The sequence below is a fragment of the Pecten maximus genome, chromosome 12, assembly GCF_902652985.1.
Source record: "Pecten maximus chromosome 12, xPecMax1.1, whole genome shotgun sequence".
NCBI lineage: Eukaryota > Metazoa > Mollusca > Bivalvia > Pectinida > Pectinidae > Pecten > Pecten maximus.
In genome coordinates this window covers 12472964-12485381 of record NC_047026.1, presented here as the reverse complement: position 1 = coordinate 12485381, position 12418 = coordinate 12472964, and the positions used below count along the sequence as shown (strand labels likewise).

Below are 12418 nucleotides of genomic sequence, written 5' to 3'. Positions count from 1 at the left end.
TAACATCACTCACAAGTCCTAGAAGGTCGATACATATGTGTGGTGTCCCTAACATCGCTGACGAGTCCTAGAAGGTTTATACAGATGTATGGTGTCCCTAAAATCTCTGACGAGTCCTAGAAGGGCGATACAGATGTATGGTGTCCCTAACATCACTGACGAGTCCTAGAAGGGAGATACAGATGTATGGTGTCCCTAGCATCTCTGAAACGTCCTAAAAGGGCAATACAGATCGACGTTGTCATTCATTTTGACTGTACTCTATAACGTGTGTGTCTTTTTGTACAAACCATGTAGTTCATCCTTCCAGCTTCTCAAAAGAACTCGTTATCACCACAATCACTACTAATTGATATGTTATAATGAGTATTTTAACAAAATACGATGAAAAAATAAAGTATTAACTAAATAAATCAACTCAGGGAATTGAGTATTCTAAAATAACTTTATTTCAGTTTATAACACAGCATTATGGATTTCATATAAATTAAGTCACATAATAAATATACATAAGGAGACTCGTTCCTGTAATTATTTTCCTTTTCAGTTTTGTTTTTGTTTGTTTATTTCTGTTTGAGGGAGAAGCTTATGCTTTAACCGACATCTTAAGATACCAATGTAGACCAACTTGCTTTTTTTTCAAATGTTTTTTTTACAGGAAGGAGTCTCCAGCAACAAACACTTTATATTTAAATATTATACTATCACAATTATCTTATCGATTCATGTACTATAATAAACACCATGTTTGGAGATATTTACATTAACATGCTACAAAATATGTTGGAGCTGCCAAAAATGAAAAAAAAAAAAAAAAAACTACTGGTGTCAAGCGCTTAGTTTTGCATTTTCATAAAAAAAATAATAATAATAATAAAAGCACACAAAAATTGTTCTATGTACTTACGGGCCAGTGTATCAAAGACTTCAACAAAAGTGCGCTTTTAAAAGGCTATACACAAAATTGGATCAGCGTTATTGTGAAGCTATTGTTCTCTCCCGAATACCCGGAATTCTCCATTATAAACAAACATTTATGAGATATTATGATTATTACACCGTCATGAATATTACAAGCTCGTTCAGTTACTATCACCTTAAACAGGAGGCCAAGAAGCGACTATACGCTTATAAAAGGCCGTTTACTGCTATTCAGTAGAACTCTTTAACTCAAAATACAACTACGTAGTACTTTCTGCTTATCTCACAATTTACGTAATACTTAACGTCGCCCACGTCGCCCTATACATTCAATGACGCTTAAATGCCATTTCTGGACAGTTACCTCTCTCAAACGAGGATGTGCTTTTTGTCCAACATTCAACATTACTCAGCAAACAAGTTTGCCTAAGTTCGGCAACATCCAGAATCGGTGAAGTGATATTCCTGTCACCCAGGTCTTGACTTTAATATCACAATGTCGTAATACGCTGTCAGAAAAAAAAATCCGTGTATTTTAACGACATGATTCTTTCTCCAAGTTCGGCAATACCAGAACAGGGGTGTCGGTTTTAGCACCCTTCAACATTTGGCTTTATGACAAAAAAAGCCCTTCGTACAAGGAGTTAGGGAAACCAAACGTCTTACAAGATCTTTGGTACCGAAGGCTATACATATTTGACATAAACAAATATGATTCATCCTGTTTCTGGCTGAAATCATAAACTGTTTCCTAAATACATGTTGAACAATCTATACCTGCCATATTTACCAGAACCAGATAATCTACGCCGTTGGCCGTCGAAAGGTTTTCTGAACAAGACGTTGGGTGTTTCTTGTCGATTTTCTTGAGTGGACTTGTCAATGATCTCCAGACCTTCAATGGTTTCAGTCTGTCCTTGAACTGCAGCATTTGATGAAGGTTGGCTGTTAATAGGTTGAAAACGACCTTGACCTTGCCCTATTACCATTCCATTTCCGTTTGGCTCAACCAATGGCGGCCCCATCATTGGTGGTTGCCCTGGAACCGGCGAGTTGGTTGGTTGTATCATTCCGCCATTCGGTGTCAGGAAGGGGGGTGACTGTTGACCAAATGGACGGCGTTGGAACATGCCGTTGTTTCCCATTGGTCGAGCAATGCGCGGGACGGTCAGTGTCTGTCCAATCTGAGAACCAGAGTTGACCATAACGGGAATTACTTGACCATTCTGTGTCCGTACCAGTCTCGTCATCGGTTGATCGGGATTCTGTGCTACACCGTTAACAAATATTGGAAGAGGTTGCTCACCCGTTTGTTGGATTCCATTTACAGCACGTGGCTGTTCACCATTTTCTGTGACTCCGTTTACATTGCGTGGTTGATCACCATTTTCAAAGACATTATTTATTAAGCGTGGTTGTTCGTTGTTCAATTGTTCGCCATTTTGAGGAATGGGAAAAGTTGGGCGGCCATTAGCATTCGGTAAAAATCCGATCGGTCTCGGAATCTGCCCTTGTCCCGGATTGCCTGAAAATTGTCCGGCTTCATTTTGTTGTTGGACAGGCAAAAATCCGAGAGGCCTCTGCCCTTGTCCTTGAATCGCAGCAGGGCCTGTCGTGAGTGGCATTTGGATCGGATTTCCGTTGCGATTAATCTGTATTTGACTTCCAGAATTAATAAGTTGTCCGTTTGGTCCAACAGATATTTGTTCTCCTTCACCTTGCTGTTGGACAGGTAAAAATCCGAGAGGTCTTGGACCCTGCCCCTGAATTGCCGCCGGACCCGTTGGGATAGGCATCTGGATAGGATTTCTGTTGTTTACAATTTGTCCGTTTGGTCCAACAGATATTTGTTCTCCTTCACCTTGCTGTTGGACAGGTAAAAATCCGAGAGGTCTTGGACCCTGCCCCTGAATTGCAGCCGGACCCGTCTGGATAGGCATCTGGATAGGATTTCTGTTGTTTATAATTTGTCCGTTTGGTCCAACAGATACTTGTTCTCCTTCACCTTGCTGTTGGACAGGTAAAAATCCGAGAGGTCTTGGACCCTGCCCCTGAATTGCAGCCGGACCCGTTGGGATAGGCATCTGAATTAGATTTCTGTTGTTTACAATTTGTCCGTTTGGTCCAACAGATACTTGTTCTCCTTCTGGTGGTTGTTGGGTAGGTAGAAACCCGAGTGGTCTCGGAATCTGGCTTTGTCCTTGATTTATATTTGACTGTTCAGATCCACCCCCCAGTTGTTGGTTGGGTAAAAACCCGAGGGGTCTTGGTCCTTGTCCTTGAATTGCGGCCGGGCCTGTCATAACTGGCATCTGAATCGGGTTTCCATTGGGACCAGCTTGAAGTTGACTTTCGGGATTTATGATTTGCCCATTTGCACCAACTTGTACTTGATTTCCTCTGCCAATTATTTGTCCATTTGGTCCAATTTGAAGCTGATTTTCATTACTTATAATCTGTCCATTTGGTCCGATTTGGATTTGGTTTCCAGTTCTGATTGGCTGTCCGTTTGGTCCAATTATTACCTGTCCTGGAATCTGACCTCCCATCATTGAGCCAGGAAGCATTTGTCGTATTCCAAACTGGTTTTGGCCCTGCCCTGGGACAAAACCTATGGGCCTTGGAGATCCATTTACTCCCATCCCCGGAGAAAAACGACCTTGCCCTTGTCTCTCCATTGTATTCGGTCTCCCGCAATGGCACAAATAGCCCCATTTTTTGTCGAAGGCTGCAAAGCAAAAAGAAAGGCATGGTTTAATGCACAATTGAATTTTGTTACAGAGGCGTGGTATCTCCTGCCATTAGTTATCTTTAATATTTTTGTGATATAGTTTAAGTTCATGTTGATAACATCGTTGCTCTACATGACGTAGCCGGAAATGTCTCAATCTGAAAATTGTAATTTCCAAAACGATGCTTATCCGAGTTCTTGTCGCACAAAATCCTTTCATTTTATGATTATTGATATTTTTGCGACAAAATGTAACACAGGTTTACGTTTAAGAAATATATAGATATATTCATTATGGAACATGGAACATGGAACGCTTGCACTTAATCTGAATGATAAGGTATGATTACAAAGCGTCGGTTGTTAATTTAATAAAATCCCCATGTTAATTACAAAAGAATGTATAGGAATGTGGCACTGAATTACATGTTTCCTGATTAGACACTAGCAATAAATCTCCACGTCTAATGAGTATTTCAGAAACACATTGTAGTATCTGGCAAACTTACCTGACGTTTCATTGCAGGTAGTCGTTAACTCATCCATTCGACGAGGGATGTTTCCCCGCAGACAGCCCATGAAGTATGGAAACTCGCTAGTTGCATGATATCGGTATTGGCCGTTGACAAAACGACCGTGACATTTATCAAGGTCAGAGTTCATAACTTCTCGTTTTAGGTCTGACGCCATTGGTCCATAAATTGGAAATCCGTCACGTGCAACACCAATCAACTCGTCTTCCCTTCCCTTATAAAGGCAATTTTTTGGGAGAGCGTGATAGTGATAGACGCCCGTGGGGTCAGGATGACCGTTACATTGGTCTAGTTGTTCAGCTGTATCCCCTTCCACAGCGTTCTGACCCTCTAAGTTGAGAGGATTAAATAGAACGACGCCTGTCCGAGATATACCGATAGGTCCCATTGGAAGACATCCGGGCTTTTCCGATATCGAGGGATTTTTTGGAACGCTGAAGATGTTGTTTCTCGGTATGACTGATTGTGACGTCAGCGAATCAGGGGCATGATCAGGCAAACCATTTGACACAATGACGAATCTGAGGATCGAAAAAAGTGAAAATGAAACATTTTTAATATGCAGAAAATATATATCGCACCTACAAATGTGGTTGGTCCTCGTGTTTCTCATTGAAAGATTGTAAACTCTCCAGTCGTAATCACAAGTTACAATTGTATCTACACTGAAACCCTTTCCAACCGACTGACCTCGGTCGATTCCGATGTAGACACGGAATCCGCCGAATTGTTACGAATGCTGTCGACATTTCATTCATGTGCCTGACCCTTTATTTTACTTACGAGTTTTCTGTTTCCGAAACACTGACGAAGCCTCCGTATCGTCTGCTATTGAAGAATTGTCCCGCCTCCTCGAGCTTCAAACATCTGACGCGCGAAAATACAAATAAATAAAGGACGCAGGCGAAAAAGGGCGTCATCTTGAACATTCTGCAAAATATAAAAAAAAAAGTTTAAATGGTATTCGTCATACACAATTGTTTAAATAGATTGTGTTATGTGGCTCCAGTCAATACAAGCTACATGTTTTAAGTGTTTAAGATTTTCCAATTCTCCGGTGATTTATTTTCATAATTAATGACATCATATTATGTGGAGGCGGCATAGTGCGCGAGTCATTCATGAATGGAAAACCACAAAGTGAAAGGTCAAAGTTGAATATCAGTCACGACTTCCTGTCAGTTAGTGAATGAATGAGTATTTCACCTGATAGGTGCGGTAACCACAATGACATATTTATTTTGACGAAGTAAATCATGAAAAAAACAGCCAATGAAAAATCGTCTTACAGACGACGTTTCAGTCGCAGTTTCCTACCAACCAGTTCTTCATAACGCAAATAATCAACTCCTCATATATTATTTTTTGTTAACACCAAAGCTTTGGTTTGCTTTCGACATTTTAATATTTATTCAACGCCCGATATATTTCTTTTTAAAGCGTTGAAAAAAATCAGTTTTTTTTTTATCTTTATTTAAAAAATAAAATACAAATAAATTGTAATTTCTATTTATGCATGCATCCGAAACACTTGGACTTTCCTTCTCAAATTACCATAAAATCCAGGAGGTGTGATGTGCTCGTATGTTGTAAGTACATGTAACCAGATTTGGATAAAAAAAAAACTATTGATTTTCATGCCATGCTAAGATCTGGCTATATCGCTTGGTAGATAACTGGCTTTGCTCTTCAGAGATCTACCTGCCCTGCAGCCAAGGGGTGCGAATGTGTAACTGCATCCTACCCCCATTGGATAATCGAAAGAGGCGACTTAATTAGGGATCTTAACTTTTCTCTTCATCCCATTTGATCAACGACAAAAGCAAATTGAATTATTTCTGTTTGCTGATAGGCAGAACTTGTGCAAGGCTATGGGAAATATTGTCCATGTCATGAAACTGTTACTTCACATTTGAAATAGCTGATTCTTCATGGAGCTATTTTATCATAAATAAAACCCCAACTGATACATTGCATTGGCCAGTCCTAGATTATTTTTTGATCAATGTAGCCGTTGCGAAATTTACACGTTTATGATCAACTACATTTCATATGAAGCAGACAGCAGTTGGCAGATTTATTGAATCTGGGATTTGTCATTGATATGAATTTATTGCTAGAAAGGAAAGGACAATCTGTCAGGAGAAACAAACACTACAAAAATACATTTTTTATATTGTAATGTATTACTATCAAACTGATCCGGATATGTTGTTTTTAATATTACTTGTGACTATTTTCCGGACTAGGTGTTCCGGCATGGTTTTATGTATTAGTGTTAACGAAGAAGAAAATAAAGATGGAAGCATGGATGATGAAGCTTGGTTTATAATTCTGTTTACAAGATGTCGCTGCGATCCCCACAGCAATACAATATGGAAAAAAAGGAATATAATGTTTGAATACCTTGTGCCCTAACTGTTTGCTTCATTAATGCAAAAAGATATGTTTAAATCAAATCAAGTATAGCTATTATTTGAAAGAAAATTGTATTTGTTGAATTCTCGTCATGGATTTTAAACGAATGGGAAGACACATGCATACATAATGAACTGAAACTTTTTACAATTTAAGGTAGTGAAATATAGTCCTTAAATTGTGTTGTCTACCTCCTTATACTACAAAATGTACATATAAGTAAACTATTGTTTGAATAGACTTTATTTTTCTGACAAAAGGAATCCATTAATATTAATAATTTTGACGATATTTAACGGCAAATTCTAATTTTAACAGTTGATCCGTCTGAAGTAATATTATGTTAAAAAATACTGAAAACGTCATACGTTATACAATCGATATTAAGAGACTCGACAGAAATACTTCATGCAAGGAGAATGTAATATTGGCGACATCTTGTCTGTTTCTTCGGGTCATTACTAACTGGACATTCGTAAACAACTTGTGTGGTGCGCCCGGAGGGAAAGTCTATGGGTCTCAAACTAGACTAAGTCCCGGTGAGAAAGTCCGCATAATTTGCAGATTTATTCATTTATTCATTTTTTTATGTTAAGAATAACTTTTAATTGGTTCAAATATCTTTTTATATTTATTTATAGATGTAAGGATCCATGTATAGATTGCGAGCCGCTGTAAATCGGTTTTGATCGTAAACATGATAGAACCGGAAGTGTCCGTATTTATACATTAGTTATTACCCTCTATATCATAACTTGACAGAATCGTGTGTCTTCGACGTCGGTCGGCGTCCATGACCGAAGGCGGTGTACAATATCTAAGTCTAAATATCCCATCCGGATAAACAGTTTAATTAATTCCAAACGAATAAATAAAATAAATAATTTTACCATAAAACTTAGATATCATCATTTGCACTTGCGGTTTTAGCAGAAAACTTCAAGGGTAGAATACGTGGAGGGTACAAATATTTAATCACTAGATAATAAGAGTAAATGAGTCGTAGAAAGAAAGTTTTGATCTTCGTTTACAAAGAAATTCAAATTCAAAGATTGAACAAGAATACCTAATGGCGAGAAAAAAATATCATACAGATGATTTTTATCAAAAATAAAGATAAATTCACGCTATTTTTCCAAAATGCAAAAACAGTGTATATTGAAAATAACTCACAGATCCTACCATCGTGTTTATACTGTAGTTACCTACATAGCAGCCTTAGACTAAACTAATATCCTTGCTTTAACGAGGAAATTATTTTTATTTTTTTCATATGTTTTATTAATTCTGAATTGATACATTATTGCAATTTCATATTTATCGGTTCCATAAATGCATGAAGAATTTTTAAACTTTAATTCATAATTCCTGCGAAATAACGGGTAGTTTTCCATAGGGTTTAATCAAAACCTCAAGAAATTCAACCCTGAACAAAAACAACGTTTAAAATACAGTATATCTGGTATCTTCGTATCAACACAAGTTTTGTAAATATCTATGTGAGATAAAAAAAATGCAATTGATGTACTTTCACTGTTTCTCACCGATACTTTTAAAGGGGCATTCCTACGTTTGAATAAAGTTTAGGTCATCATGATGAAACTTACAGGTAATATACATTTTTTCCTAGTAGTAAGAGTAATAATCTTCATATTATACGACAGTTTTGCTCTCAAGAAAAACCAAAGTTCTTGGAGTAATAAGTCCTGAAAATTCTTAATTCGACCCGAAGTATCACTAATTACCGCGATATCAGTCTACAATACGCCTTTTTCCTGTACATTTCGGCGTTAATTTCATTACTTGTAGGCGCAAACACTAATATTATCATCATTCGGACATAGATTTCATCAATAGAAATTGTGCATGTTTCTGATGTCTGAACGAAGGAATGTCCCTTTAACCATTAAGAATACTATGTAGTATCGACAGCGTTATGCAGCACACGCACTACAGAAATATATCTAATCAAAAACAACAACTGAAAACAAAATACTGTCGGCGTCCTCAACTACTACGACCGAAAATTTAATGCTGTGAATTCACTTTAAAACGATTAGAAAGAGAAGCTTAAACGTTTGGAGGATGGTGATAGCGACAATGATTATTATGTTATTTTCGGTATTGTATAAATTTTATCGATCATGCTATATTAATGATTTATAAGAGGCAGAACCAAAGACTTGTTGGGAAGTTAAGTTCCGGAATATTGCGGATAAATTAGCACGGTTCTGGTTTGACGATTAGGTGCCGTAGATAATGAGTTCGAAACTCGGTCAGGGCAAGGGTCATAAATAAATGTCTTTGTCATTTGTGTTACTTTGTTATACACACTCACATGTTAATCAATTAATTGATTAATTAATGTTTATTCATTTATCATTTATCTATTTATTAATAATTCTTTGTATTGTGAAATAGTAACTCGCTTTAAAATCTACAACATTTTTCGTGTTTAACAGAAACAAGTAATCTTTTTTGGACGAGATTTTTGGGACAAAAACAACACTTTCGACCATCCTCTAAATAAATTATAATGAATTACTTAATGTCTATTTAATTTACAGTTAAATGATACCATGATTCTCAGGGTTTTGGGATATCAATCACACTGAATGCCACCCGATATTGTCGTTGCTCTCAGCTGCTCCAATTGCAAGCTGTGGTGAACTTCGGAAAAAAACATCATTGATTATATTTGTTAACTAGCACCAATTTTCTATTTCTAAGTAATACCCATCCAGCGAGTGTCTGTTTTTAGCAAGTATATATAATAACCACTTCTAAACTAAGACGAAGTTGGTTCTACAGAGATATTGTACAGAATTTGTACTCATTATAAGAACGTTGATATTTTGTTCGCTCTGCTTATAGCAAGTTGATGTTAATTGATAATTCAGCGACCAGTCTCACCCATATTCTTATGGAAATTCCTTCACTTAGAAATATCTCGTAGGGAAGCATTATACAATTTAAAAAAGATTCCTAAACGTAAATTTCGTCCTTAAATTTTGTAAAGCTTTCGTATGGAAAATTTTGAAATTGATGACACCGAGGCCTGATGAATGATATTGAGCATTATATACATGTATTATCATTAATATTGTTACAAAGTTAGTAACTCACCTCTACTTTCCTATTGTTGATACGCTTTCGTGTCCAAGTGTTACCTGTTCGAGTTACCTGTGATATATATCCCAGGTATATACTTATATGATATATATCCCAGGTATTCCTACCCGTGTGCGTCGTGATTCTGTGAACGATCAATCAATGTTATCGAAAATCGCCGTGAGGTATTCAAAATTCCGGCCATGGCGTTAGTTTCCGGTTTTAGTAGCCAATCAGAAGGCGTCATTTTGAAAACGTCTTAATCAGGCATGTTTAATTTAGCCATGTATGATGGACTAGGCAACTAGTGACGCCTATGAGTAGACGAGTTTCGTATTTTCATTGGTCAAGACTGTACACACGTATTAACTGGCCGCTATGACGTGTATTTGCAAAAACGCCTAACAAAATGTTGCACACGATTCTTATAAAATATCGGATATGTGTATGCCAAATATGGTCAAATAATTGCACGTTCATTCTGAAATTACAGAATCCCTTTATGGTATTTATGATATTACTGATTTATGTACAGTCAATGACTATATAAGGACATGAACACGTGCTTCATTAACGGCCACCATGCAGCTGGAGCATGTGAACATGCTATAAATCATAAGGTATACATGTAATTAACTATCGCTGATAGTGGTAGTTATTTTCCAGTACAGGAATAGAATAAGTTCCTCTACACTGGACTCCATTAATATTCTATAATTTGTGTTTAAAGAGTTCATTTCTTGTTATGGTTGCCTTATAATTATACAAAATATCGTGATTTTTTTTATTTATCTTTTTTTTATAATTCATCTAATCTATTTTTAAATGTGTTTATATTCTTAGCAGTTACAACATTGTTGATATGGTAGGAGTAGGGATTTATATTTTTTCTATTAATACTTACCAGAAGCAGGCGCCTGTGGTTTTCAATAGCTTCTAAGTCTCATTTTTTGCAAATGCTATCCCAAATTTCACAATCATACTCTGAGAGAGGCCGCACATACTCAAAGAATAGTTTCCTATTAAAAACATAGGTGAGGTATCTAAGAGTTGATAAATATATCTTAGTTTCACTTAAAATGCATTTAATATGGACACCCCATTTAGCATCCCCACTAATATATACTCAGAACCAAACTCCCACATGTACATCAGTTATGTGACCATATACTGAACAGCACGCGCAGTTTGGATTCTCACTAATTAATAAAAGTAGGTCACAGTGACCATATAGTGAACAGCACGCGCAGTTTGGATTCTCACTAATTAATAAAAGTAGGTCACAGTGACCTTATGTTGTAAAATTCAAGTTCAGCATCTATTGTTTATTCCAGATGTCAATCTTCATTTACCTATCGCAATGTTTAGAAAAGTAGGTCGTGGTAAAATAAATTTGCAAAATTCAAGCTTAGCATCTATTGCTCATTACAGATGGCAAATATCATTATCCTATGACAGGCATGTATAGTAAGGATATAACAATCGCTATTAATATAGAATTGTAAATTGATGATTTTTTATCAACATAGCACGTACGAGGGCTGATTGATAAGTTGGAAGTCTTCGACATATTGAAGGATTTGAATTTTGTCGGTCATATTGTATCATTTTTCAACATAATCCCCTTCAGTATCAGGGCCTCAATGCCACTTTTATAGAACTCATTTTCTTGGCTGTTCAGAACGTCATCCACTGCATATTAGGGCTAGGTTAGGGTTAGGGTGCCTGAAATAGCTGTTTTCAGGTTTTGGAAATAGATGAAAGTCTGATGGAGCGAGATCAGGTGAATAAGGCGGATGCTCAATCATTTTAAAGCCACAATCGTGAATGGCAGCTTGTTGGCCCGGATGGAGGTTGCAAGGGGTCTTACTGTGGGAGGAAACTGGATTACCCGGGGAAAGCCCACGTGGACAGGCAAGTGACCCCATACCTTTTCACGTCCGATCGGGGAATCGAACCCCGGCCGCCTCGGCGAAAGGCAAGTGTGTTACCACTGTGCCACCCGATCGCCCACTTTTACATGTTTTACCTATCCTTTCAGCTCTATTTATAGTTTTCCAACTGCCAGTTTAAATTAGTGATTTCTGATTACATATTATAAATTTACACAATGTTTTTGCATTTTTCACATCTAAAACATCAAGGATATTTCAAAACACAGTTCTTTCGGTAGCATGTAGCTTTTGAAGAGTTTTCAACATCAGATTTCCATTTTTGTATAAACTGATCTTTCACATTTTATTTTTACATAATAACATACTCATACGCGATCAATATTATTTTGCTGTAACCAGGTATGACCAATTCCACAATCTTCTAATATGTGTTTTATACATTTTAACCATGGACAGATCATATTTCCATTAATTAATTTTAAATACAATTCACTATACATTAATGTAGAATTTTGTTCAGCTTTAATTTCCAAACAAAGGTCATGCCAAATAATTAATCAATCTGTTTTTAATAGTAGTGGACAATAGTTAAGCTCCAAGTTCTCCATACGACAAGTAATAACTTATATAAGTTGAAGTGAACTTTCTAAACTATGTCACTTTTGACAAAATCCCTTGTTTCACGTCCATATATACGAATAGAGATCAGGTTTTCGACAGCAGACCTCGTCCAGTCCAAACAACCAATCGGGAACCGTCGGCACTTTCCGTAAACGAAAAAATACCGTATTTTTTTTCGTTTACGGAAA

The 12418-nt window shown here is 36.8% G+C and overlaps 1 protein-coding gene across 3 annotated transcripts; it reads right to left on the bottom strand.

The window, feature by feature from the left end:
- Window positions 1–426: 426 nt before the first annotated feature.
- On the bottom strand, window positions 427–9810 carry LOC117339584 (glutenin, high molecular weight subunit DX5-like). 3 transcript variants are annotated; one of them, XM_033901270.1, is made up of 5 exons: window positions 9730–9810; window positions 4969–5115; window positions 4162–4706; window positions 2783–3649; window positions 427–2638 (listed from the first exon to the last, which is right to left on the bottom strand). In XM_033901270.1, the coding sequence occupies exons 2-5, from the start codon at window positions 5112–5114 to the stop codon at window positions 1659–1661; spliced, it is 2538 nt and encodes an 845-aa protein (XP_033757161.1). In that variant the 5' UTR covers window position 5115; window positions 9730–9810; the 3' UTR covers window positions 427–1658. The 3 variants fall into 3 exon arrangements, with proteins under 3 accessions (XP_033757161.1, XP_033757160.1, XP_033757159.1); XM_033901269.1 differs by having other exon boundaries at window positions 427–2920; window positions 3065–3649; XM_033901268.1 differs by having other exon boundaries at window positions 427–3649.
- Window positions 9811–12418: the final 2608 nt, after the last annotated feature.